This window comes from Manacus candei, unplaced genomic scaffold, assembly GCF_025592945.1.
Source record: "Manacus candei isolate 608988 ecotype Guabito, Panama unplaced genomic scaffold, ASM2559294v1 h1tg000014l, whole genome shotgun sequence".
Taxonomy (NCBI): domain Eukaryota; kingdom Metazoa; phylum Chordata; class Aves; order Passeriformes; family Pipridae; genus Manacus; species Manacus candei.
In genome coordinates, this window is record NW_026138062.1 from 16,377,058 (window position 1) to 16,404,405 (window position 27,348).

General features: G+C 36.4%; 1 protein-coding gene across 14 annotated transcripts in view; it reads right to left on the minus strand.

Annotated features, from left to right (window-relative positions):
- POSTN (periostin) overlaps positions 1 to 20,466 on the minus strand; it is a 32,460-nt gene extending 11,994 nt beyond the window's left edge. For 12 of the 14 annotated variants that reach the window (XM_051780430.1, XM_051780427.1, XM_051780425.1 and 9 more), the window contains exons 1-16: positions 20,286 to 20,466; positions 18,690 to 18,788; positions 14,564 to 14,628; positions 13,173 to 13,330; positions 12,408 to 12,572; positions 11,427 to 11,573; positions 10,657 to 10,798; positions 9,807 to 10,019; positions 9,512 to 9,646; positions 8,026 to 8,174; positions 7,440 to 7,576; positions 6,532 to 6,662; positions 3,947 to 4,077; positions 3,677 to 3,779; positions 3,223 to 3,290; positions 2,600 to 2,645 (exon numbers count right to left, since the gene is read on the minus strand). In XM_051780430.1, the coding sequence (XP_051636390.1) occupies positions 2,600 to 2,645; positions 3,223 to 3,290; positions 3,677 to 3,779; positions 3,947 to 4,077; positions 6,532 to 6,662; positions 7,440 to 7,576; positions 8,026 to 8,174; positions 9,512 to 9,646; positions 9,807 to 10,019; positions 10,657 to 10,798; positions 11,427 to 11,573; positions 12,408 to 12,572; positions 13,173 to 13,330; positions 14,564 to 14,628; positions 18,690 to 18,788; positions 20,286 to 20,407 (2,011 nt within the window). In that variant the 5' untranslated portion in view covers positions 20,408 to 20,466. The remainder of the gene's footprint in view (positions 1 to 2,599; positions 2,646 to 3,222; positions 3,291 to 3,676; positions 3,780 to 3,946; positions 4,078 to 6,531; positions 6,663 to 7,439; positions 7,577 to 8,025; positions 8,175 to 9,511; positions 9,647 to 9,806; positions 10,020 to 10,656; positions 10,799 to 11,426; positions 11,574 to 12,407; positions 12,573 to 13,172; positions 13,331 to 14,563; positions 14,629 to 18,689; positions 18,789 to 20,285) is intronic. The other 2 variants (XM_051780431.1, XM_051780422.1) reach the window with 1 other exon arrangement.
- Between the last annotated feature and the right edge of the window lie 6,882 nt (positions 20,467 to 27,348).

Genomic DNA, 27,348 nt, shown 5'->3' on the forward strand with positions numbered 1-27,348 from the left:
GAGATCAAGTTGTCCCTCTACACCTAGGACAGACTCAAGTATTCATTGAATATCCCTTATAGTTATTTGACTCATATCCATTCACTGGTAGAGAAGTCCTCACTGGTAGAGGTCCCAGCCTTCCTATTCCTGCACTCAAGTTAATCAACAGCTACAGCTTTCTTGATGTCCAGCATTGACCTCCCTCACTTCATTTTACAGGCATTGCTTCTTGTGCTGCTCTCACTGGCCATGGGAGGTAGAGTTGGAAGAGACCCATAAGGATCAACAAGTCCAACTCCCTTCTAAGAGGACTACCTAAGACTAAACTTTATGACTAAGAGTATTGTCCAGAAGCTCCTTGAACTCTATCAGGCTTGGTGTTGTGACCACTTTCCTGGGAAGCTTATTCCAGCGACCAAGCAGCCTCTGGGTGAAGAACCTTTTCCTAACGTCCCGTCTGAACTTCCCCTGATGCAGCTTCATTCCATTTCCTCATGTCCTGTCATTGGTCACCAGAGAGAGGAGACCAGCATGTCCCCCTCTGCTGCCCTCCTTGGGGAAGGTGCAGGCTGCCATGAGGTCATTGCTCAGCAATGAGGTCACCCTTCAATCTTCTCTTATCCAAACTGAACAAGCCAAGTGACCTTGCCCACTCGTTATAAGTCTTGACCTCAAGATCTTTCATCATATTGGTCACTCTCCTCTGGACACTGGGCAGAGGAGGGATATTAACATTTTGATGCCCTTCTTGTATCATGGTGCCCAAAACTGTATCAGTGCAGAGCAGTGTGGGACAATCCCCTCTCTAGACCGGCTGGAGATGCTGCGCCTGATGCCCCCCAGGACGCAGATGGCCCTCCTGGCTGCCAGGGCTCTGCTGACTCATATTCAACTTGTCATCAAGGTAGACTATTCCATTTTTTGTTCCGAGAGCTTTTTAACTTCAATATGTCCATTCTCAACTTATAAAAGCCTAATGTGATGGTTTTTGTTTCTACTGTGAAATGTTAGTAGAACCCCACAGAAATTTTTGTCATTTGTCTAAATTCAGCTTGCTTCGCAAGCCAAAGTTTCAGTAGAATCTTTGTCTTCTAACAGTTTGTTTCAACAGGTTCTACTTTCTATGAAGAAACTAAATGCAAACACTGAGAAAGGCTGCAAGAGAGCAAAAGGTGATCCTTTTTTATATTTACTCCCTAAAGAGAAAATAATCAGAACAACTGTCTCCCATACAAGCATCACACTTGCACATCTGGGAAACAGGTGGAACCCATACACTCTGTCCCTCTGGAAGTATTTATGAAAAAGAAAGGATGTCAGTGCACAGTTTGGTCAATCATAGAATCATAGAATCAACCAGGTTGGAAAGGACCTCTGAGATCATCAAGTCCAACCCTTGATCCACAACCACCGTGGTTACTAGACCATGGCACTGAGTGCCACATCCAATCTCATCTTAAAAAACCCCAAGGACAGAGAATCCACCACTTCCCTGGACAGCCCATTACAAGGTCTGATCGCTCTCTTTGTAAAGAATTTCTTCCTAATATCTAACCTAAACCTCCCCTAGCACAGCTTAAGACCATGCCCTCTTGTCTTACTGGTAACTACCTGGGAGAAGAGACCAACCCCCACCTGGTTACAACCTCCTTTCAGGGAGTTGTGGAGAGTGAGGAGGTCTCCCCTGAGACTCCTCTTCTCCAGGCTGAACAGCCCCAGCTCCCTCAACCTCTCCTCATAGGACTTGTTCTTGAGTCCCTTCACCAGCCTTGTTGCTCTTCTCTGGACCTGCTCCAGCACCTCAATATCCTTCCTGAACTGAGGGGCCCAGAACTGGACACAGCACTCCAGGTGTGGCCTCACCAGTGCTGAGTACAGGAGAAGAATCACTTCCCTGGTCCTGCTGGCCACACTGTTCCTGATCCAGGCCAGTCTGTCCAGGTCCCTCTGAAGAGCCCTCCTGCCTTCCAGCTGATCAACACTCCCCCCTAGCTTGGTGCCATCTACAGATTTGCTGATGGTGGATTCAATCCCCTCATCTAAATCATCAACAAAGATATTATATAGAACTGGGCCCAATACAGATCCCTGGGGGGCACCAACTGGATGCAGCCCCGTTCACCACCACTCTCTGGGCCCGGCCCTCCAGCCAGTTCTTAACTCAGCACAGAGTGCCCCTGTCCAAGCCATGGGCTGCCAGCTTTTTCAGGAGTGTGCTGTGGGAGACAATGTCACAATGTTGCATCTTGGAGAGCAAGTACAATGTTAAGTCTTGGAGAGAGAGGCAGTACAACTCTGCTGTGCATCAAACACTGAACCTTGGCTAAAAATTGAAAACCAATCTTTTCCGTATGTATCTTGCCTACCCCAAAGAATCTGAACAGCTTACTTCAGGGTTATTTTCCAGTCACACATCTGGAAAGGGAAAAAATACATACAGTCTCACAACAGCCAGAAACATTCTACTTTGACTCTTTCTCTTCCTTTGCTTCATCAGCACATCTTACTTTCCAAGAAATTACTTTCTTTTAAAAAGAGATGTACAATTCCAAATTGTAATTGGCAACATCTAAAAAGAATTCTCAAACCCATCTGGAAGTATTTAAAATGAACTTACTGTAAAACGTCAGTGGAATCTCTTTGAAGGTACTGTCACGAACAAACTATAAAAACAGAAAATCAATTGTAAAATTTAAGAGAAGTAGCACTTGCATTACAGTTTCCCAGTGAGTGTGGGTAGGATTCACTGCTTCATTGACTTAAAAGTTAGGTGGGGCTATTTGTCTGGGTTCTGTCATCCATTGTAGAGGGACAATGTGGTCTCAAGAGCATAGCTGAGATAGATAAGGATGCCTACTTTTCCTCACAGGTTGTTGATGCTGGTGGCTTTAATGACAAAAAAATTCAGCCACTCAATACTCTTTCTAAAGAGAAATTGCGTCAAGGATTTAGAAGTGATTTATTTTCCAAGAGTGATAAATTGTACCTGAACCAAAGAGCAGATTTAGGCAAGTTCACACTGGGGTTATCCAAATGCAAATATTCTACAACTATTTGGAATTGAAAAACATAAATTCTAACTCTTGAGTGCAGTGTATGATTTGTGATTATATTTGGGTAATTGGGAGCTATTGAATGTGTTGTCTGCTGAAGAAAGGACTAGAGAATCACTCATGAATTATAATGTACAGTTTCCCAGCTCTTGCCATAAGTATGAATGGATAATTACTGAAAGAGTACCTTAATTTGAATGTACTTAATCAACTTCTTCAGGATTGTGAGCAGCTGATCATTTCCAACAGGTAGATCTGGCAAAAGAAATAGGCATGTAAGAGGAAATATACAACTGTGTGCATTTTACTTTCATTTACAGTGATCAGGAGATGTAATCACTCTCAAACACTCACATAAGCATGCAGTTGTATATATATTGTATATATATTCTTCCATATCAGTGGAAAAGTTAGTCTGTCTAGTCTTGTCTTCCATATATTTGACTTTCGTAAAATTTTAAAAAAATTGCCATGGTTTCAAGTGAGGTTCTTCTACAAAATGAGCAGTGAGTTAAGTTTTCTGTTTCATATCCACATAAGAATTTTATCTTTAAATTAATTAACTTTTTAAATTTATTTCAGTTACATAACATGTAAATAGATTAAAGGCTTATGCATAAATTCCATGAAATAATACTCACCTGCTGGATATAGGAGTTTGTCAATGACATGAATTACACCATTTGTTGCCATGAGATCAGATTCTCTTGATTTCAGTTCATTAACCAGAAGAGTATCATTCACCTGATAAAGGATCAAAAGAGAACCCAAGTTATCAGGGACATTAAAAAACAACCCCAGACCCTACTATGACATTTGCAGAATTGCATCCCACTCCATAATGTGGATAGACACGAAATGTCAAATCCCTATTACAAGGCTGTAGCAGGGAGATTTTTTCTATGCTTAACTGTTTTCAAGTAGAGTTTCCCTCCTTGGATGGTTTTAAGAATATTTGTCACACCAGGCTCAAAGCCACTTCCAATGAAAACTCCTTGTGTCAAGTGGTAAAGAAGAATATTCCTGAGAGCATTTTTGTCTCCTATATAAAAACAAAAAAGAAAAATAGGAATAAAAATTAAATGGTAAGCTATAGTTCTTTTTGGAAATTCTAAGGATTCACACAGGTTTGAGCTGGAATTATGCATAATATGAATGATAGTACCATGAACATATGCAATTTGAATCTCTTAAAATGGTGGTAAATGGAAACAAGTCACCCATATGACAAAAAGGCACTCAGAACATAATCATAAAGATCTTATAAGAAACCTTATGCAAAAGAACAGAAAAGCAGTCCGCGGAGCGGTTAGAAGTGCTGTTTTTTCCTGTTCTTACAGAGAACAGATGCAGCTTGGAGAAGCTGAGAAAGGGGAAAACCACCCAATTTTAGGGGTGATTTCCATATTTTAAAGTCTGACATTCCTATTTGGGATGAAGAGAAAAAGAATCCAATCAAGACTGTCTTAAAAAACAAATGAATCCTGGAGCCCAAGTTAATGTCCTGATAGGGCTCCCTGGTGCTCTGGGTCCATAGAGGTTAAAAGGCATAGAATGGGCTGTAGAAAACCCCATAATGTCCTCAGGAGACAGGGTACCAAGCAGAGCAGCTTTATAGCACATATGCTTACCATTACATGGAATATGGACCACTCTAAGTTTAATACTAGCATTACCTGCTGATACTGATTGCTATTAGAAGCTTCAGCCTTGATAAAAAAGTAATGGAAATCCTATCTGGTCTTTTTTTTTTTCCTACTGTCTCTTTCAGGGAACATTTTCCTTCTTTTTTTCCTGTATTTTGCTCTAATCACTGATAGTACTGCAATTTACTTTATTACCGAAGTGCAATTAAATGATATTTTCCTTGCTAGTAAAATTAGCCAAGATTTTGTAACTGGAACATTCATAGATAGCATCAAGTTACATACAGAGCCTAAACATGACCACTCCAAAGATGTTTTCACAGACTATCAGATTAACTTTGTTCTATGCCACAATGGTTACTGATTAAAATAATCTTTGTGTCTTTCTTACAGATTAACAAAGTATTTCTTTATATTCCTTAAAAAATAATATATTTCAAAATTTCATTTTAATGGAGAAAGCTACATAATATCTTAAAAGAACACCAGGATGGAATTCTAGAAAGTAAACTGACAAAAAATTAGACATCCTGCTGCAAAAAAAATAATCAGGGACAAGGAAAGTGAAATAAACTGAGTCACAATGATAGGAAAAGATGATACATAAAGCCACTTGAAAAGCAGAATGGCAAATATAATTTTATTTTTAACTACAAAATTAATCCAAAATGACATTGGCCTTGAGTACAACTTCAAGTTGTGAATTGAAGACAAAAACAATGAACCTCATAAACTCAATCTTAGTTAATAAAGTAACTATATAGTGCAATACAAATGGAACAATGGCACTTATCCAGTTACTTCAGTTCACAGCCTTGTGACACGCTTCATTTCCTTTTATAACTGCCTAATGAGAGTCATCTAGGCTATTGGTTAAACTAGAGAAACACCACATTAGAAGGCAACTTAGACCACTACCATAACTTTAAATGGTTGAAGAGATAATTTAAATTCCCAGTGCTTCATTAGTGAGTTAAAGGCTGCAAAAGCTGGGGTTGCTTTTTATCAATACTCTGAACAAAATCTTCCAAGTAATTAAGAATTCATGGGGTTTGGCTCCATGTCTTTAAGCTTTCATCTGAGAAGTACAGGAATGGAAAATATACTGACCTGGATGCGGCAACCGCTCCTCCTGCCTTGTGCACAGGCCACATTCACATTACTTTTAAATAAACTAAAATTATTTATAGTGCTGTGGTTACAGTCTACCCCTCCAGTCAGAAATTCTGCAGGAGATTTGAAGTATTCACTGCACATTTCTTCTCTTATGGAAATAAAGCATGACATTAAATAAACTAGTTTTAAATCTTGCAAAAAATCTATAACATTCCAGAGTTTGGACATGTTAGATGGAAAGAAATTACTTGCATTGACATGTAGCAAAAGATACTCAATATTTTACTTGGAGAGCACAGGTGCTATCAGAGATCACTGGGTGGAAACAAAGGTAAGGAAAGATAGCAAAAGTCAACACTAAATATCTTTTGATGCAATAATTACAACTAGAAAAGAAATATGATAGAACAGAATTTCCATCTTAAAAAAACTATTAGCAAGGTTGAATGATGACAAGTTGAGGGTAATAAAATGAATGAAGATTCTAACTTAGAAGGTAGTAAGACCATGGAATAAGATATTAAGGAGTGAAGTTTAAATTCAGGTTGGATGCTTCTTTCCAAAAAGATATTTTCTCTACCCCCAAGAAGGAAATAATTTAGGGAAGTACGACAAACTGTTCTATGCAAAAGGTAAACTGTTTCATCAGGCAGCTTCTGTGTAAGAAGTGCATTAGCTTCCTTTCCAATCAATTTGACCCTTGCTCATAATTCTAGTTTTCTCATGTTACTTACTTATCAATATATCCTTATCGTCATCAGTCAAACCTTTAAAGGCATCATTAGTTGGAACAAACAGAGTCCATTCTCCAGGCTGTGACAGAACATCATCTAAATCTGCAGCTTTCACCAGACTGAGGAAAATGCTGTTTGCAACAAACAGACAAACCACAAACACATCTTGTTAAAATGTAGTAACTACAATTGAGTGCAGGTACCTAGTTCCCTCATTTTTTTTGATAGTACATCAATCTTCAAACTCTTTAACTATTCCCCAGAAATTAAGATAGTGAAGGAGGAAAATGAGAAAGAAAAAACAAGATAATAAAATAAGACAGTCTTAAGAGTAGCAGATAGTGGAAAAAAAAATATTGGCAGCTTGGATCATAGCAGGATTCATCAAATAAAAACATCACAGATCAAAGAGATGAAAGGAGGATGTAAAGGTTACTTGCTCTTTCTAGGAGTATTGGGATACTTGCAGGAAAGGGACAAAAATGCATACTAGAAAGGTATGCAATCACACTGCACCCATATGGAATAGTACCGCCCAATAATTAAAACTCCAGACTCCCCTGCACATGCAGCTCTGGATGTATCATCCAATTCCTTTTGTCCTCTTATGCCTTTCATTCTGTCATCTTATTGACTCCTGTGTGCCATTAACAACCATTCTAGCACAGAGTGTGGGAGCCTTTCCAGCACACAGCTGGAGAACACTTTTTTTTTTCACCTACATGTTTTTTTTCTACTCACGTGTTTTTTTTTTGTTTGAGTAGGCAATAAGACCTTCCCTGCCCTCCTTGCCCTCTAAAATCCAACGACTCACAAACTCAGTGCATAATTTTTTCTCAGACCAGCTGTGCTGCATAGACAGTTACTCTCTGCAGGAAATTCTTAGTGCTGTCAAAACTGAGACTCACCTAAAACGCTTATCATTTCTTAGCATTTCATGCAATGTCTTTTCTGCTGGATTGATGATCTGTCTGAAGACGTGAATAAAGCCATTTCTTCCTTCTTTACTTCCTCTGACCATGCATGAATTTTCAATACATACAGCCTTAATAAAAGACAAACAAATATAGCTATTTCCACAATGTTAAAAATAACACTCGAGTATTTCCTACAGTAAAATTGCATGTTCTTGCCAGGAAATTTGGCACTGCTTGAGAAAGTAGCAAAACCTAGACTAAAATAACATGGTGCAAATATTTCAGAACTTGAATTTTGTTTCCTTTGAGAATGTTCTTAATTAGTTCTAAAACTAGCCTTAAACATCTGTAAGCAGTGAAGTGACACTGTTATGTTTTCCCAAAGAGTTTTCTATGCTAACAAAATTCCAATTAAGAAAGATCAGATTTTCTTTTTCTCCTATCTTAAAAATGTAAAGATTTTTTTGCTAGATAGTCATAATGGTAAATGTTGGGGAGTTTCATTCAGCTTTGCCTTTTATTGACTCTCCATATTCATAGTTGGGATATATATTGTTAGAAGGCCCCATTCACTTACTGTGCGATATACAAAGACTCTAAGTAGTTTTCCTCCAGTTGTTTCCAACTCTTGTCCATTGTACAGTTCATTGAGCCCAACTTTCACTTTTATAATGTGATTCTGTAGGATTGTTCTAAGAAGACGTTGATCCAGCCTTAAGGTGTCATCTACAAAGTCATTTAGATATCAATATATAGTAATCTATATAGTGAATTTTCATTGAGATAAAGTTAAAAGACTATGGAAATACAGAATCTTACTTCGAAATGCTTAAGTTAAAGCTTCGACAGGTCTGTGTACATAGAAAATGAATTGTTAAGTAGTTCCTGCAAATGGCCATTCCTTAAATTGAGTAATGAACTTTTGACATAGCCCTGATGAATTACTATAACTAATATGGCTGATGATTTATGCATGGGTCTGATCCATCTTCTGAATTACTGCTACAGTTCTTATTAGAACTATTCCTTTCTGCATGTGCACCTTAAAACATATCCAAATTTGCTTCTATGATGGTGAGTTAACACTCAAATTCTTTGCAGAAAGGCAAGATGCTCAGGTAGTCACCTGTGCAAATGTACAAACACCTGCTTTATAGTATATTTGTATTAGTTTCTCTCTGTTTTAATGTACTGGAAAATACTAACTTTCTTGTATGTCCTGCTTTTGGCTGGGATAGAGTTAATTTTCCTCCTGCTGTGTTCTGGATTTAGTATAAGAATAATACTGGTAACACACTGATGTTTTGGTTATTGCTAAGTAGCGCTTACCCTAAATCAAGGACATCTCAGTGTTTCTTGCTCTGCCAGCAAACAGGTGCACAAGAAGCTGGAGGGAGCATATCCCGGACAGATGACCTTAACTGGCCAAAGAGATATTCCATACCATAGAAAGTCATGCCCAGTACAAACTTGGGGGAGCTGGTCAGAAGGGGTCAATCACTGACTGGGCATCAGTGAGCAGGTGGGGAGCAATTGTACTGTGCGTGACTTGTTTGTCTTGGGTTTTAATTATATCTTTATTATTAAATTGTTCTTATCTCAACCTATGAGGTTTTTTTAAGTGTGATTTTTTTTTTTTAATTACCCTGAGTCTCTTCTCCATCCCAGTGCAGGGGAAAGGGAGTGATTGATTGGCTGTGTAGTACTGAGTTGTTGGCTGGAGTTAAACCACAACAATGTATAAATTTTTTAAGAACAAATATGTTGTGAATATAATGGAAGCAATGCAAAGATTAAGGTCCCCACAGAACCTGTCTGTACATATTTTGTATCTTATTTTAGTGATATTATTTCCATTAGCAAATGATATGACTGAAAACAAGCTGTGTGGTCTGGTGGTTAGGTTTGTTTTGCCTTTCCGCATGGTGTGTAATTTAAAAGGATGAGTATCTCCATTTGGCTATGGCACTCTAAGAGTTAGAACAAGTGCTGGAAGTGATTTGGAAAACTGTCAGGGTAGCATACATTCTTGTTTATTTTGACAATCTTTTAGTGTTACTAACCTGAGAAAGCACCATTCAGAGGTGCCAGGAGAGTGTATTGGCCTTCTGGTCTCAGAGAAGATGCCAGACCTAGCTGTGCCACCAGGTCAGTAAAAGTAGTCTGCTGGGCACCTCCAAGCTCAATGACTTGTTTGGCTGCAAATAAAGGAACAGGAAAAGGTATTTTAACACATAATTTCTTCCTATTCCTGATTTGTATTCTCTGTGCTTATCCATAACTATATGTCTGAGGGAATCGAGGTAAGATTGTAAAAAATATCTTCCGGGTAAGAAGTTTTTTATACATATCACTGACCAGAATCAGGAATTAGCACTTGATCAATGAGATGGATAACGCCATTGCTTGTCACAATATCTTTGCGTTTCACCATTTTCACTCCATTCACAGTCAGGCTTTCACCATCACAACCAATTTCAACAGTGTTTCCTTCCAAAGTTTCATAGACAGCTCCACCTGTGATTGCTTCAGAACACTGGAGAGTATTTAATAGGTGGAACTTCACAAGAGCTGCAAAGAAAAGAGCAGGAAGTTCATATGTGTGTTTGGACACGTATTCGTATACGTATAATTCACATATAGGTGTGGGATAAATTATTACATCTATACAATTTCTAATAGTGTACTAGCTTAGCTAGCATATTTGCACTCATAGATACTTTTTTCAAAGTTATTGATACTATACTATAGGTATCTAAACAACATTTATGGTCAAAAATATTTGGCATTCCTTGTATTATGAAAACTCTACTGGTTATGCTGCAACCTGCATGTGGCAGAGTGGTGACTGCTGACATGTTCCAAAAGGACCTCTGGGTACAGAACTCTACAGGCTATGCAAAGGTGTGAGAGAACCCCACATTCAGAAAGCCTTGTATTTATAGAGGCAGGAATGTCTATCGGAATTGAACTATTAGGAACATCAATATGCCTATATTTTCCCAGTTCCTTTAAACCCTTTAAATTCAAACTAAGTTTTCAGTGGCTTTGAATCCTTAGGGCAACAGGAAAAATCTCAGACAGAAGAAATAACTCCTCCTAGACAGATGAAAGTAGAGGTGCTTAATTTCATAACTACTAAGATAATGTAGTTTCTATCTCTTGATCCACTCATCTGTATTTCTCATTCACAAAAAAGGTTACATACCCTCAGAAGACACCTTGTCACCCATGATCCTTTCTAAAACTCCCCTTGGAAGTCTCTCAAAAGCTTCATTAGTAGGAGCAAAGAGTGTATAATGACCAGGCCTTCCAAGAATATCCATGACATCTGATGTAATGGCAGCAGCCTAAAACATAATTGTTTTTTTATATGCTGATAATTTAAAATATTACCAAAATACATTATCTGTCTAGTTTCCCCTCATGCCCACAGGTACTTCAGCGATAGACCAGGATCAGTGTTACAGAAACATGAAAAACTGAATGGACAGAAAGGGTTTCTTTTTCAACTGAAGACTAGAAAGGATTGGCTTTTATATTCCTATTTTTAAAGGGCTTAAATGTTGTGGTTGCCTGTAACAGTCATGGACTGTATTTGAGGGATTGAGAGGGTCTTCTCCAGTTTTATGCCTCTGCATTTAAAATACCCATTTGTATGCTTTTACCATTTTTTATCATTCAATTTGAAATTATCTTTATCAATCACCAGACACTGTAACTTTATGCGCACATTTCATTGCCTCAGTGTTCGAAGAGAAGAGACTTTTTATGTACAGGGACACACTCCATCGTATTTATGTGGTCTTATTTTATCCATAAAAGAGAAGAAGCAGGCTCCTTATGTAAAATATACTTTGACTTTTTATATAGCTAAGCCTTCATACTTCCAGGTATGACAAACAAATAGAAAAGAAGTAAGAAAAGGAAAAACAAACCTAAAAAAACAGAAAAGATCTTTTATTTTTGTCCACTTACTCTAAGAGATGAAAGATCGTCCTCGACTTCAATGAAATCTTGAATGGTATTTCCAACAGCCGTCAGGACACGATCAATGACATGGACAACACCATTGGTAGCAATCTGATTGCCATGGATGATCCTGGCACAGTTAACAGTAACAACCTGTATTTGAAGAATCAAGTAGTAGAAGATTAAGTATTAATTTTATCATAAACATGGAACCCAATTCTTACAGACTGAAAATGTATGTATTGTACATTGTGTATTCACTGTTGGTATTTCAGTTGGATTTTTTTAAAATTTGAAGTAAAATTTTGCAAGATTTGAAAGTCTGGCCAATCTTCTGGAAAGGTAACACCAGACTTATTTAGGTTACATTGATTTCTTATTCATGTTTTATTTTTCATTGCAAAAATTCTGATTTGTTTTCCATATCTGGTTAATACGGTGATTGTATTGGTTTTTACTGATGTAATCTGTAGACCAACATAAACACTTTGATGCATCTAAGGCAACAAAGATGAGTGACTTAACTGGGAGTTTTCTAGCATTTATAAAAATTATATTTTTTCTAGACAAATAATGGATGTGTGTTTCTACAATCTTAAATGTTCCTATCATGTACTCAGATTCCAATAAAATATCTGATTTAATATTTTTTAGCAAACACATAAAGATTAATACTAGATTTTGCTGTCAAATTTATGATGATCATGTATTTTGGCCACAAAAGGCTTTGACCTGTATGAAGAAAGTTTTTTCTCGTTTGAACTTTGATTTCTAAACAGCACAAATTTATTCACTCTTTCTTAGTGATTTGTCTAAACAGCAGTCAAAACTTCTTCAAAAGAAAATTTATTTATTTTTTCCAGTCACAACTGACTTGCTAGGTGTCAAAGTTTCCATAACTTATTTTCCTAGTTATATAAGGAAATAAAGGAAATAAAGGCTATAAGTGAATAAATATATTAGAGGAAAAAAATAAAATAGACTTACCCCATTAGGATAATGGTTAATAAGCAATTTCTGACCATTATACATAGACACGAGAGTCAAGCCATTTTTAAGATCTTTTGTCAACATGCGCTTATTTAGCATGTGGTGGTGGAGAGCATTATACAGTTCAATATTTACATTGTAAACCAAATTCCTGTGAATTTCCTGAAGAAGAAAGGAATTTAATTAATTAGAAGCTTTGAAACATTTTTCCACTCAGAAAACACGTACATATTGTTGTACCTTAATTTTCAACATCTTTTAGGAAACACAGTTTTGAGGCCTATCAATTGGCTCTACTTAAATGATCCTTCAATCTGGTTAGCTCACAAATGGAAGACAAAAGGCTTCATCATAGATAAGTCATTGGAGGAGCTTTTATTCAATATTTATTTAATCAAAACCATTACTAAAAGAAGGATACCTGAAATACTGACAGTGCACAACTAGACATCATGTAGCTGCTGAAATTCCTAAAAGTTTCCCCAAAACTATGTTAATAACACTAACAATATTATTATTTTCATGCAGATTCTTAAATAAGAGACAATTATGATTGCTTAGTACTCCTGAAATTAAACTCGGCCTCTCTAGCTTCAGAAATGTATTTCAAACATGAGAATCATTTCATTATAAATTGCACAACATACTTTTATGTCTAAAATACCAATATTGTTTCTAATCTACTTTATCATACACTAGCTTCAGCTAAAATGTTAGTTGAAATAGAAACACACTTTAACTCATACACATGTACACACTTACTGAATTTAATTGCTCCCAGGCTTCATTGCTTGGTGCAAAGAAAGTGAATGATCCTCTTCCTTCAATCTCTTCTCTCAGCTTTGATATGTCAGAGTACTGCTGTGTGGAGGTAGCTCCCACAATACCAAGTGTGCCATATACATGATCAATAGGAGCAACTAAAATAAACATGTAATAAGAATGCTGTAAATGTCATCCATGATCAAATTTATTTTGTTTCTTTTTGTTGGACAATTGCACTAAAACTTTTTAAATCCATATTAAGCAATGTGCTTGGATTAAAAATTTGATTGTCAACATACTCAAAAATCATCTAAACACATCTGCTTGTTATTTATTTTTTTTTGTTGCTTAACGAAAAATTAGATCAAACAATACTGAATATTGTAAGGTTTTCTTTGGAAGAGCTGTCATGCTTTTTACTAGCCCAAAAAGAAATGAGATGCTATCTGTTGAATATAGGAGTAAATTTCATCACAAAACTTTAAATGGAGATAGTCTCTTTTGGTCATGATGGAGCAGAATTTATCTTCTGAAGCCTTTTGCTCTTCTTCCATTGTCCAGTTTGTGAACATATTTATTCATCCAGAGGGTAAGAATGGCCATAGACTTGCAGTTAGAACACTACTACATGAGAAGAGTATTTATCTCTCCTTATTTTAGGCAGCTAGAAGTGAGACATTTGCATGCAATCTAGTTGTTGTTGGTTCTTTCTATGGTTATGGAGAGGAGCAGACAATTCTAGAGTGTGACTGACCTCATCTTAATGTAAAAATCTGAAGGCAGATTAATTCATCTAAACAAATTGGTCTCTGCATTGTTGAATGCAAAAGGATTAGTTCAGACACAGGGATCAAAGCTATGAAATATATTCCTTCTCCCATTACTCCTTCTCGCTGAAATTAATTTTATTTATGTAAAACAGAGAAGTATAAATAGGAGAAATCAAGAATTCCTTTCTTCATTTTCACTCCTTCTTTGTTAAAGCCTATAAGAGTCTTCAACTAAATTAGAATAAAGTCTTTTCAGGAAAAGGAATAATTTAGATATGCTACATCTGGTTTTCTGACCTCACTGGCAAGTTTTAGGTTATTTTGGGATTTGATGGGAATAGGAATAAAAGTTCTTTGGCAGCTTTGGGAACTGAAGACACTGTCATTCCCCACCAATCCAGCATCAGGAAGGAGCTGGGAAATTCTACCTAAATTGCATGATAAGTTCGGTGCTGGCTGATTTTCAACTGTGTTGACCATATACAAATGAGGCTGTCTATTCTCAGGCAATAATTCTGAAAAAGAGGCAATCATTTCTCAAGATGACCACCTTTGAAAATCTCTGGTGTTATACTACTTCTCATGTACTGATTTATCCATATGAAAAAAAGCTTATACCTGCAGGACATCCTCTTGTACCATCCATCTTCATGTAGCCAGGACAACACTCGTATAAGACAGTTCTGTGTGATATAGACAAAAGCCAAATTAAATAATATACGAGAGAAGCACATACTAATTTTAACTAAGTCTAATTTTTATCTTTTATTATTAATTTTTCATTACAAAATACACACTCTCCAGATATTCATCCTTTTTCTGTCATTCAGCCTTTTCTGTATTGACTACAAATTGATCAAAATTTACTAAATGTAAGAATTTGAATTTGAATTTGAATTTACAGAATGACTACCATCATTAAATTTAAGTACTAGGTAGGAACATGGGAGGTCATGTGGTACTCATGTAGAGTACTAAAGGGTGATGTGACTAGAACAGTAGTTGAAGAAAATTAATTTATCTATTCTATGTTGCAAAGATTAGATGACATTGAAGAAAGAGAAAAAAAAGTGAGAACATTAAAGGAAACTCACAGAAGGGTTGTAAAGGAAAACGAAAAATTTAAATGAACGGAAAAGAAATTAAAGTGACAGAGTTACATGAGGTCACCTGCATACTGGCTATAGGAACTAAATAGGTATTTATTTAAGAGAAGCCCTTGTGGATTGTATGGCAATAAAAAGTGGGATAAGAGAGCCTCAGCTTTCCAAGGAAGAATTTGAAGCAGCTCAGGAATGAGGGAGAGAGCTAATTAAGAACAGACATAAAACAGGTTATAGAGAAGGAAGTCACTAAAGACTAGATGGATGGACACAAGGAAAAGTTCACTGGTAAACATAGTGAGGATGAAAACCAGACTACAAGAAATTAAAAACAGAGTTAAAAAAGTATGTCATCACAGCATACAAAGAATTTAGCAATACTTGGGGGTCAGGAACTGTTATATAATGATATCAATAAAATACTCTCATTTTCGAATACATGTAAGCTACACATAATAGCAAACCAGGTGATAACTGTATACTGTCATGTTCAATTTAACATTGTGTGTCTTCTTAAGAAGACATATGTCTTCTTAATTATTATGACAGAAATAAAATTCTGCCACAGGCCTACTTGAAAAGTTCTCCTCTCTCATAAGAAAGTGTAAATTCACTGATATCACAGAGGTCAATTTGGCTCCTCAGGAGAGGGAGGGCCAACAAATTATACAAACTTACTGAAGTCTAAACCATAAACTTTAATACATTAGACTTCAGATATTACTTTTGAAATTATAGTACATTGTTCACTATATGGTACACTATAATGACAAGGAAAAATTGTCAGCACTGTTTTACCTAATAGATTTACTTTTATAGATGTGGCTCATGTTGGAAGTTCAAAAGTTCTACACACTAATTCCTTGAAGGTTTTTACTAAGTTTTTACCACTACAGTCCATGTTTTAATTTGCAGATTCTTTGGTGGCATCTGAGTACACTTCTCTCATTTTGCATAACTAAAGCTGACAAATGGTTAACCACAACCATGTTAAAATGAAGAGCTTATTCAAATGAAAAGTTAGACTCAATACCCTCACCATCCAAACTACTTGAAGAGATTAAAAATTAAAAGTAGACTGGAACAAAAATAACATTACAAAGCATGATTATAAAAGTGCAGATTATAATCCCATAATTGAAAGCAATCTGATAGAGGTGGTGAAGATCAAAAATGTGTATTTTTTAAACACAATTTTTCATTTCTCTGTGCTATGAAAATATTTTTCTCCATTCCCTCATATGTGTACACATACATGACATATTAACCCTGCTACCATGTGCATATTTTCAGCTGAAAAGCCATACACTGAAAGTATTTGTATAGTTTTTTTTAGTACATCTCTTTCCTTAAAGCGATTCAGTGAATGGGTATTCTATTGAATGCAAGAATATTGTACCATTTAGGCTACAGATTTTCAAATTAGTAATAAACCTTATACTCCTACTCCTTCTTGCATCCTTGCCAGAAGTTAATAATAAAAAAAAATAACAATCTGATTTAAGAAAACTGTGCAGCAGAATAGGAACCAAAATGTTCTCTCAACTGTGTGAACTGCTTTGTCATGAGAAAATATTTTTTCCTTCCCTGTAATAGAAAATCTCTCCCCCTCATCCCATGGGAAACTATGAAAGATCATGGTCTTAATTACCTCTTGAAAAAAGGAACGAGGAAGCTGAGTTATAAGCACAGAGTAAGACATGGAAAGTTTCGTCTTCATACCATATCCAACAATGATAAAATTAATGAAAGACAGGAAGTTGGCTGAAAAATATAGTTAAGAAGAAAATGCTTTTTCAGCCACATGTCATGAGATCAGTGCCTTTTTTTTACCATATATATATTGTTATGTAAAGTCCAGGCTTCTTTTCAGTGATCAAGGGTTACTGTAAGTTCCTACTGAGAGTATTCATGTTCCCTTACAGTTTTCTGTAGTTAAGTTTTTTAGCTGTTCTCAAAATGTGAGAAAGATGGGATGGGATAACAGGGGTTTGTATGGAGCATACCGCAGTAATGTTACAACAATTCAGTGCAGGATGCAATTCCTCAGTACCACTTGTGTGTAGACACTGTACACGGGGGAAGTATCACCTCATACAAGATCAGAAGTTATCTCATTTGTATCCCTACTAGTTCAATATATGATGGTGGCCAAAGAAAGAAAGCAATTACTCAGATAAGAAGCATTCTTGGGGGTTTGGAGGGGTTTGTTTGTTTGTCTGTTTTGGGATTATTTTTTTAGATTGTTATTGTTTGGAGTTTTTTTATCACAAAGTTGTCCTGACCTTATCCAAAGGAGCATGTTCCAAAGGAAAAGGGTAGAGCAACACTACCTTAAGTCCTTGTTATTCTTGGCTAATGGAGACAGTTTTTAGTTTATTCAAATCAGCTCTGTGACTCATCTGGTTCTACTCCTTGCTGGCATGGAGACAAAATACTGCAGAGAAACAGTGGAAAGACTTTTCGTCCAACAGGCTTTGATTTTAGCAAATCTGTAAGTTACGTCCCGATTGTAAACTTAGAACAGTGGAAGAGGAATGTACATAATAAAAGCATTCAACATTATATAGATCATATATACAAATCACGGAGGACTTATTAACAGGGACATATTAACATGGGAAGATGTGTTGTCCTTCGGATTAGCATTCTTATTACACTAACCATTTCAGTCACGTCTGTGTTTCTGTTTTTAGTATGCAGAGTATAAAACTCTCATTAACAGCTAAGACTAAGTTATAACAGATGCTCTATTACAGCCACAAAACCCCCTCAAACAGCTCTCAGGAGTTCTGTGACTTAACTTACTCTCACACACATTCTTTTCCTCCTTTGTCCTTGCTCTGTGAGTGCTTGGTACAATGGTAAAAGAAGATAGGATTGTAAAAAATTCTTATTCAAATGGTAGGAGTGTTAAAATAGGAGGGAGAAGGCAGGTGATAGTTTTGTGTAGACTTTCACGACCAAATCCACCCAGCCCCAATCCACTGCTCAATGTCTTCCTCTGGTTGGTTGTACCAGACTTTTTTCTTAGGTCCTTGCACAGGCACTTCAAAGTGTTTTACAGATTACACTCTTCTAAATTCTAGTTAGAATAAAGTCTTCACTTGACTTCAGTTCAATGAATCTCAACTGCTTATTGTTTCAAACTATTTTTCCTAACACATGAAGGCATCTATCACTGCTTAACACATTTTGCTTCTGGAGTTCAGCAAAGTAATGAACTCCCTGTCAGATTTATTCTGAGAGCAGACTTTTCTCTCATGGGAAGACATGGCATCTATCTAGGAATAAAACCACAGGAGTAGGTTGTTTTCCAAAACTGCCTTTGAGAACATCCAAGTTTCAGTCTGAGCCACTTTGAGGAAACACCCTTCTTCCCAACGTGTCTGCGGTAGAATAAAATTTAGTGCTAGTCAGTGGTATGGCAGATTTTACTGAAAAGTTGAAGTACTTTTGATGCCTTGAAGCATGTCCAGTGAAGGAAAAGGGAAGTCAGCATTTCAATGCCACCTGGAGGAGAACTAAAAATTCTAGTATAAATTACAAACAGTTAGTTTGTCTGTGAGAAAAGGAATTTTCTAATTGTGTATTGTATTATCTCAATAAATAGGGAACAGTTGGAAGTAGAGCATACTTACGCTTTCTTTCCACAGATGGCTTGCTGGTACCAGTTTCTGCAAGTGCTGAAGTATTTCTTTTTTGTTCCCATAACTTGCTGAAGAGCACAAACATTTGGGCTATGGGTGGAGTGAGAAACATTTTAAAAAGAAGTTTCTGTGCATTTCTGTAAAAGTTTTATATGAAATAGTGGCAAATACTGTTTCTGTTGAACAAGAAATTAACATCTGGCTTCAGTTCCCAGGGCAGGTGTGTTTTCAAGCAACCACAGTGCAAGCTGCAGGGACTCCCCAGCTGGGTTCCTTGGCAAACCCACCCTCCCTGCAGTGACAGAAGCTTCCCCTTCGTTCTGGTTTGACCCTGTGTCTCTGGTGGGCAGTGATCACCTGCTGTGCCTAGTCAAGTCTCAGCATGCCATCCATTTCTCCCTGCAAAGTGAATTACCAGCCACCAGGGACTGCGTGGTGAATGCCATCAGGCTCTTTTCATTAAGGTTTTTGTCTTGTACACATCTGTGCAACGGAAGGTTGTGCGGAGATGGGGAAGAAAAGTGCCTTGTTCTTTATGCAGAAGGAAGTTCTGTCTTCTGTAAATCAATCAGCTATTTTGATTACCAACCCCTTGGACTACCGCAGGCACCTAAATAAACATTCTGGGAATTACTGGGGACCAAAGGGTAAGTTGGCATGTAAATAAAAGAAGTCACAGACTTCAGATGAGGAATACATGTTCCTTAGCATGGTGGTGTATAGAAGAGGAATTTCTTATGGTCAAATTCCACGGTGCAATTAGGCATTTTGCCCCTAACTTTTATACTTCTGCAATTGAAAAGTTCCTCAGTTCAAAAGTTAGAACATATATTTTGCACCACTGGGAAGCCAGTGAACGTTTTTATTCGAAAAACTCATTGTGTGTGTATGTAGCAGGCAGTGGGAATTCAGCAAAAGAAGATAGGATGGTAAAAAGTTCTTATTCAAAAGATGTTTTTTTGCTTAAGAACGACTAAAGGAAAATATCTTTAGATACATGTGTCTCCCTGACACCAGCTGTTCAAATTATTTCTGTGTCTCCAAACAACCTGGCTTGTAAGCATTGTCTTTTGGAAACCCTGCTGAGCAGCTTGCTGCACTGGTCTAGTGGGAACAGAAGTTTTACAATGGGTTCCCAGTATATGTTCCCATGTTAGAAAGCATTTGAATAGAGCTCATGATTTCCATTAGGATGGAATAAAAAGAGAAAATACTGTGGGATAGGTGTCAACTCCATTCAAAAGTTTTCAAACAGATATTAAACATATCTGCCATCTCATCACATTAATTATGAACCATAATTAATTTCAGTGATTCTGAATCTCATGTATTTGATCCATTGAGAAATGTCAATCTGAGATTTGTCTCCTTTTTGTGAAGTTTAACAGAATTCTGTCTCCTTTTGAAACTCCCTGGAAAACTTTTTATTTAAGAACAATTCATGTAAAATTAACATAAAAAAAAATTCTACTTGAATGACAGTAAGAAGTCACAGTGACAAATCACATTTAATATAATGCGAGAAGAAAGGAGAGAATAAAGATTAACAAGCTTCCTTTACATTAGAAACAAAAGCCAGTTACTTACCCCTGGTCGCGTGCTCTTATTCGACTATGAGTTAAAATCTTGTCATAGTGAGCAAAAGCAGCTGCTTGTTCAAAAGCAGACAACAAAAGAGTGGAAAAGGTGAATAAGAAAAAGATCTTCATCTTTAGTCCTCTGTTGCCTCTGGTAAGTCTAGAAGAGAGAAGTGGTAAAGGGATTGGAGAGCTGACAATTTATATGCATGTTAGAAGGTGGTGGGAGGGAACCACAGGATCAGTTTGAAACTTTGTACCACCCTCCTGAGAACCGCAGCTTTTGCTGCCAGCTGCCAGTAACCTAAATTAGTACTATACATTAACCATATAAGCCCCTTCTTTTATTCCCCGATTGGCTAATTTCTTCATTGTTACAGAGAGCTTATAATTTTTTTCTGCTGACACAACAATAGAGAAATTTTGAGAAATTTATACTTTGTCTTATGGTTTAGCATTTATAGCAGTGAGGCATCCCGAGGTCATGATCACTGTGAGTGGTTTTATTTAAACCCAGAGGAAGATGTTGTCTGTTCCCACAAGAACAGCATTTCTTTCCTTTGTTTTCCGTGTCCTCACTGTTATCAGCTATGAGCTGCTTAGCTACAAAAGTTGATGAAAGTTCCAAATACTGTTGTCAATAATCCGAAATAGCGTTTTTGTCTTGAGAAAAAAACACATTCTGATTAAGAAGTAGTTGCTCAGTTAAAAGCAGTATGTTTGAATATTCATTTTAATTCTAATGATAACAATGGCTATTACATAATGCTTTTATTCAGAACTTTATGCAAGATATGATTACATATCGTATAAAAATCACTATCTGAAAATTTGAACATATACCTTTTTATATGTTCGTCTGTCCTTCAAAGACTCTTGTGAAGTAAATGGAAAATGTAACTCTGAGCTGTAACTGAGGAAACTGAGACAGAAGTGGCGGGCTCAAGCCTCTTATGAAGTGACAGTCTCAAGACTCCAGGGGCAGTTAGTGTTTGGACTGCAATCCAGGAGTTTGCAATTTTCATGTCAAGGAAAAAATTCTGCTATGAATACAATTACAAGGGAAAAATCTATAGATCATTTCAGATTTTTATGAAAATAAGGTGAGTTCTCATGGCAGTACTTCACTTTAGTTTCTTCCTCCAACCAGAGAGAGCAGTGAGGTGAATAACTAGAAATGGATGCAGCATTGGACTGACACACCTGGGACCCACCTATCACTATAGAACAGACACAAATGAGGCAAAGAACAGCAGATGGAGCCAGGGGCTATTTCCTATATACAATCATAGGTAAGGGTTATAACTAGGCATAGGTATCTAGATAGTTTTTGATTAAGGTCTTGTCTTAGGTAACCATAGGACTTCATGGTTTCTAAGATTAAGAGCAGAGATATTTGGTAATGGTAGGTGGGCTTCTATTCTACCATGACCTCTACACATCCTACCTTGCAAAAAACTCAAGATAACTCATCTCATCTCTGCTGGAAGCACCAGCAGCTCTAGACTCTCACTGTGTGAACTCCACACCTGTAACCTCACTGTTGGATCAGCTGATGGAGGTGTCAGGTCAATTCTGTGATATAATATTAACAGTATTAGGAGAATGTCAGTGCTGTGTTCCTGTTCCTCTCAGAGCTTTTTGTCTATTTCTGGTCTTTGCCACAAGAAATACAATGAGAAATATCACCACTAAAGTGTCTAGATATGACACTAATTGGTCTCAGTTGATTGCTCTTTGCAGTTCTCAATCTAGAGATGAAAAAAATTAGAGGATACTCTGCTAAATTAACTTGAAAAACTTCAGAAAGCCCCAGAACTTTGCCAGTAACCTGTTTTCTTGGGAGCACCTCTCTCCCTCATCTATCTGCTCGTGGTATGGCTCAGGTTCTTCTCTTCCACACTTAGTAAGTAGCATCAAAAATTAGGAGACATTAATGCTGCTGCACTCACTGACCTCCTGTTGTTTACAGAGCTATCTACCACAGTTAAAGATGGAGCAATCTGAGCAGGGTTAGTATTTTTCTTTCCAGATTTTTCCATCTTTCTGACTAGTGACCCAATGTCAAATCACAGAGAATCCCATTTTTTCTCTACATAGACTACAGTAGGCTATAATTTGACACAACCATATAGCAAGCCTGTTGATGTAATTATATTTAATGAGGCAAATGTTAGTAAAAAATAGTCAATGAAGACGTATTGTTCACTGAAATAAAACAATATGTGGAAAAAATTAAAATAAACTTATTTTCTGAAAAAAAATCTAAATTGCTGAGTGAGTTGTTCTGGTGAGCTGCGTAAAATGCATAGATCTTAAAAATGGAAAAAACTCATCATTACTGGAAATTACTTTTTAAAAAATAACTGGACGGAAATTGCTTATAATTTAAAAACTTCAAGTGAAAAAAAAAGTAGAACAAAAAGTCTAAAGAAAAAAGAACAGCCTAACTACATATATCCTGTTCCTTATTTATGTTCATATTAGTCTAGATTTAAAAGACAATAATGGATACAGGCTTTGGTTTGCCTGTAATATAATGGTGTGCTGCACAGCACACCCGAATAACCATTTTAATTTGCCAACTACAATTACTGTTGTAATTCAGCAACATTTTATTCGCTTATGCTCATTGCTACTTTATTTAATTTGTTGTTTAATTATCAAGGTGGCTACAACACCAACAGTAACCTTAGGTTTTTTCTTCCTTTGGCTAAATACTTTGTGCTAGTATACTTCCTAAGTGATGTGATGTTGAAGTTCTAATTATGTATGTTAAAAATTTTAATTATAAAATACATTAAAACACACAATTGATTCGAAATATTGTTGTAGTAATAGGATTATTTATTATCCACAGTAGAAGGAACACATCCAAATGAATACCTGGAATAAGAATAGAACAAGCGTTGATTTTCATCTTCCATGAAATGTAAATAGTGTCAAGAAGTAAAGTCTATTCTGAACAGTTTATTGTATTTCTCTAGAGACCTCTAGTGGAGAGAACTCTGTAATGTAGTTTTTGGAAAGCTGTGTTAAGTGTTTACACTAAGAATTTATTTTATAATAAAGCAATTTCTTTTATTATTCCTAAAGAGTATTAGATTAATTATATGATGCAAAAATTCTTGCAGTCAAATATTTAGCGGTTTGATTAACTGCTTTTACATCAAATCGAAGTAGTAGAAGCATCTACTAGCCACTTATGGTCAATCCTACTGCTGATGTGCAGAAATTTAGAAAATAAGAATGGAAGTAAATTGAGGGTTTTTCAAATACACTCTTCTCAGTTAAAATCTGCAGGTGTTTCAGGTCATTTACCAAGGGTGACATATGTTATACATATTCTATTGCTTTATTTTGAAACTTTGTTTTATAACTTATGTGTTTACTTTTTGTTGTGTGTGTGCTCAGTGGAAAGAGAAAATGGGCACAAAGTATTTGTACAAAAAGAGAGGCTACCTCTGTATTGCAGTTGTTTCTTGACTACTTAGGTTTCCTTTGAAACCTTGATTAGGAAATTTGAGATTTTTTTGTCATTAATTTCACCTAGATCAACAATTTGCTTCTGGAGTAACCTTCAGCATGTCTTCTTATCAACTACTTTGTTTTTAGGAATACCATAGATATGCACCAGAAGAAGCCAAACAACTCATTGCCGTTTTGGACAAACTAAGAGGTTGATGTGTATAGGACATTTAGTGTCTGTAAGTGCAAGGTGATACACTTTAGAAGTAAAGTCTTCAGTTGTAATGTAAATGAAAATTAATGCAAACAAAACTATCATCACAAATGAGAAATGGAAATAAACCTCAAGGAAGTAGCTAGGAAAGATATGCTGGTGGTCCTGTGAAGAGGATGATCATGGATGCATGGCTTGATAGTCACAGTTAGTCAGTTGAGAAATTAAAACAAATTAGCCTAAGAGGGCACCTTATTTTTTCCTCCACTATCACCAGCATTTAGATGCTAATAAACCTGCTTAAGTTACCTGTTTATTCTCTATCACATCAGGGTTTTACTTTCAGGTATCACAGCTCACTTCTGAAACATCACAACCCTACTTAACTGTTGATTTTTTATGTGACAGCTTTACAAGCTAAGCTTCACATCACCTAAACTTAGCCATCTCAAAGTCAAGGCTACTCTCCTTTTGTCCCAGGTGGAGAGAGGGCAATTCAGATTTTATGTTGAAAGATTTGTGTTCTCTCCTCTAACAGCAAAGCAGATCTGGCACCTAGTTTGAACTAGACTCCTAACCTTTTGAAAGCCCAGTGCCATAATAGGAGAATCCCAACGTTCACATCTTTTCTTTGGTGGTTTGTTTTTCAGGAATAGACACTTTAAAAATATACTGTGTTAAATAAGATTACTTACAGTATGATATGTTTTCTGGTGATCAGCTTGTGAGCTGGTGATTAGCTGCTATTTCCCATCTTAATGACTAGTCCCATAGGATCTCTTGCTGATACTCTGCATAAATTTTCACTTTTTTAAACACAGCTACTCCACACCTACAGGAGCTAATTAATTTTCCTTATACTTTTCAGTTTGTTGAAATATTTTAAACTCTTTTCATAAATCCCATTAGGTTTCTCATTGCCAAACTACACAATTTAAATCTTTAATGTTTCCCCATTACCCAGTTCTTGATCTCCAACCCCAGGGAATGACTGTTTCTTAATAAATCTCTCAAAAGTTTTTCATAGTATGGACTGATCCTTCTTATGGATTTTGGGAAAAATCTACAGCCCTAAACATCAAAACATTCTGCTTTCTCCGTATCTAAGTGACACTAAAAGTCCCAATATATGAATTGCTATTTACAGTCACTCATGGGCATATGGCAAGATTTTGTAAAATATTACAGTTCAGTATAAGTTATGTGGTCTTATTCCTCAATCCAGGTCTGTATATTCAGCTCAGTTACCATGAAAAATAAAATAAGGATTAGGTAAACTCCTTGGGAAATGGGTCTGTTGATTCCTCATTCAACAGTAGGTGATGCTGTTGCCATAGACAAACATTTCTTTCTAAGAGAGCACATCTGATAACGCAGCCTGAAATAAATTCCACTGTATTCTCAAATTCTTGTGCTTTTACAGCACATAGTAAGTGTCACTACAACACTGAGATAAGAGTTGAGTGAACCAATCAATAGGAGTTAAGAAGCAATTCAGGCAGCAGTAGAACGTAGTACATTGTCCCAAAGACACAGTAGAAGTCTACATCAAGGATGCTTGTGTTGTGCACCTCTAACTTTTCAAGGATGCTCTGGTATTATACAGTATGATAGTGAACTACATTGTGTGTCCACACTCTCTATTCTTTACTACTTAAAGGAAAAAACACAGACAAAAAAACAGAGTCCACCAGTACCACACAGTTTATTTAATTAGTGAGCATGCTTCATTGTAAGTATTTTTTTGGTTGAGGTTAAAATGACAGCAAATTGTCATTGTTATTAATTTGCATCCTAAATGGATCAAATAAATTCTTATTTACTCTGTTGGAAAGTTTTTCAGATTTCAAAGGTCATTTAAACTACTCCAGTACAGGTAAAATTTGCCATGCTTTTAGTTAAACAAAATGCCACTTATTGCAGTGCCTGCAGTGTCAGAAACACTAAGGAGGGGTCCTCGGGATATATATGCTACAAAAATGATATCTGTTTCTTCTGGTTTGAATTTAGCGATGGTTAGTGTCAACTTAAGGTAAAATTCTAAGCTTCTTGTTATTTATAGACAGTACAATCCTGACGACCATGATGCCTTCATGTAACAACCAGGCTTTGCAACATGGAATATACAGATACTAGACCATGAATCAAAACCACAAGAAAGATACTGGAATTTATGGAAGTGGTGGTGTGGTGTGTGGTCATTGAGAAAGCTTTGCATGAGAAATCAAGAAAAGAATGGGAATAATAAGCATTTACAATGAAAGAGATCTTTTTATTTAGGCCTTTTATCAATAATACTATAACAATAAAAAAGCTGCTGTTGCTTTGCACTGAGAATAATGTAGGAAGACTTAAGAGTGACTCCAAATGAAACAAATACTTTCAGGTTTTACAGGGTGGTAATGTTAAACACAAGAAAAGTGGCATTCTGGAAGACGTGAAACAAGGAGTACCAAAACTGAGGTGGAGTGAAGCTTTAAAGCTTAACTTGCTCAGGTTGAACTTTTGTATATATATATATGGAAGTGAAATGGATTTGGCATTAAAATGAAGGTTCATTAGTCATTTTTTGTGTCAAAATTCAAGTTCACATGCTATAACTCAAATAGAGTTTTTGCTAAGTAAAGAAGGTAGTAGTGTCAACTGAATGTGGGAAAAGAGAAGTGGTCTAGGCAACTAGAATGCAGTTTTTTGAGAATTATCTGTCAGATTCTAAAAGATTTCAGGAAACATAATCACTAATATTGTTAGCAAGATCTAAAAGTACTTCCTGTTCAGATTACTTTTTTTAGTGAAAGCAATGTAGTTTGGTTTCAGAAGTCAATATATAAACTGAATGCAAGATTTATCACTGATAAGACAGCAATAAATACTAAAAATAGATAAAAGTATTAGTCATAGAAAAATATATCTCAAAAATAATATCATTATATTTACAGAGGTGGCTATAAAACACAAAGTCTTGAGTTTCAAGAGCTGCTGGATATCCATGGCTTCCACTCAAACGGAGCGGGGAGGGATTTGACCCAGGATTCCCACATAGTGTGAAATATCAGGCATCTCTGTTTGTCTGACATTCAAGCTTGTCTGACATTTCAGTGCCCAGAGCTGAAATTAAATTCAGACATGACAAGACAGATTGCCTTCCTTCTTATCATTTACATTCCTGTGTATCCTGTCTAGAGACAGGGCAATGATCTGCTGTCTCTTTCCCAAAACCAGTTTTAGTACGACACAAATTTTAGGGCTTTCTTAGTGTGTGGTTAGGCTATGGTATTGTAAATGTAGAATAGAATACCAGTACGGGTTCTGAATCAGGACTTCTCCTTACAAACATTCACTCCAAAACGTTGATAGTTTTTCTGAGCCTTGTGAAACCTTAAGATGTAAG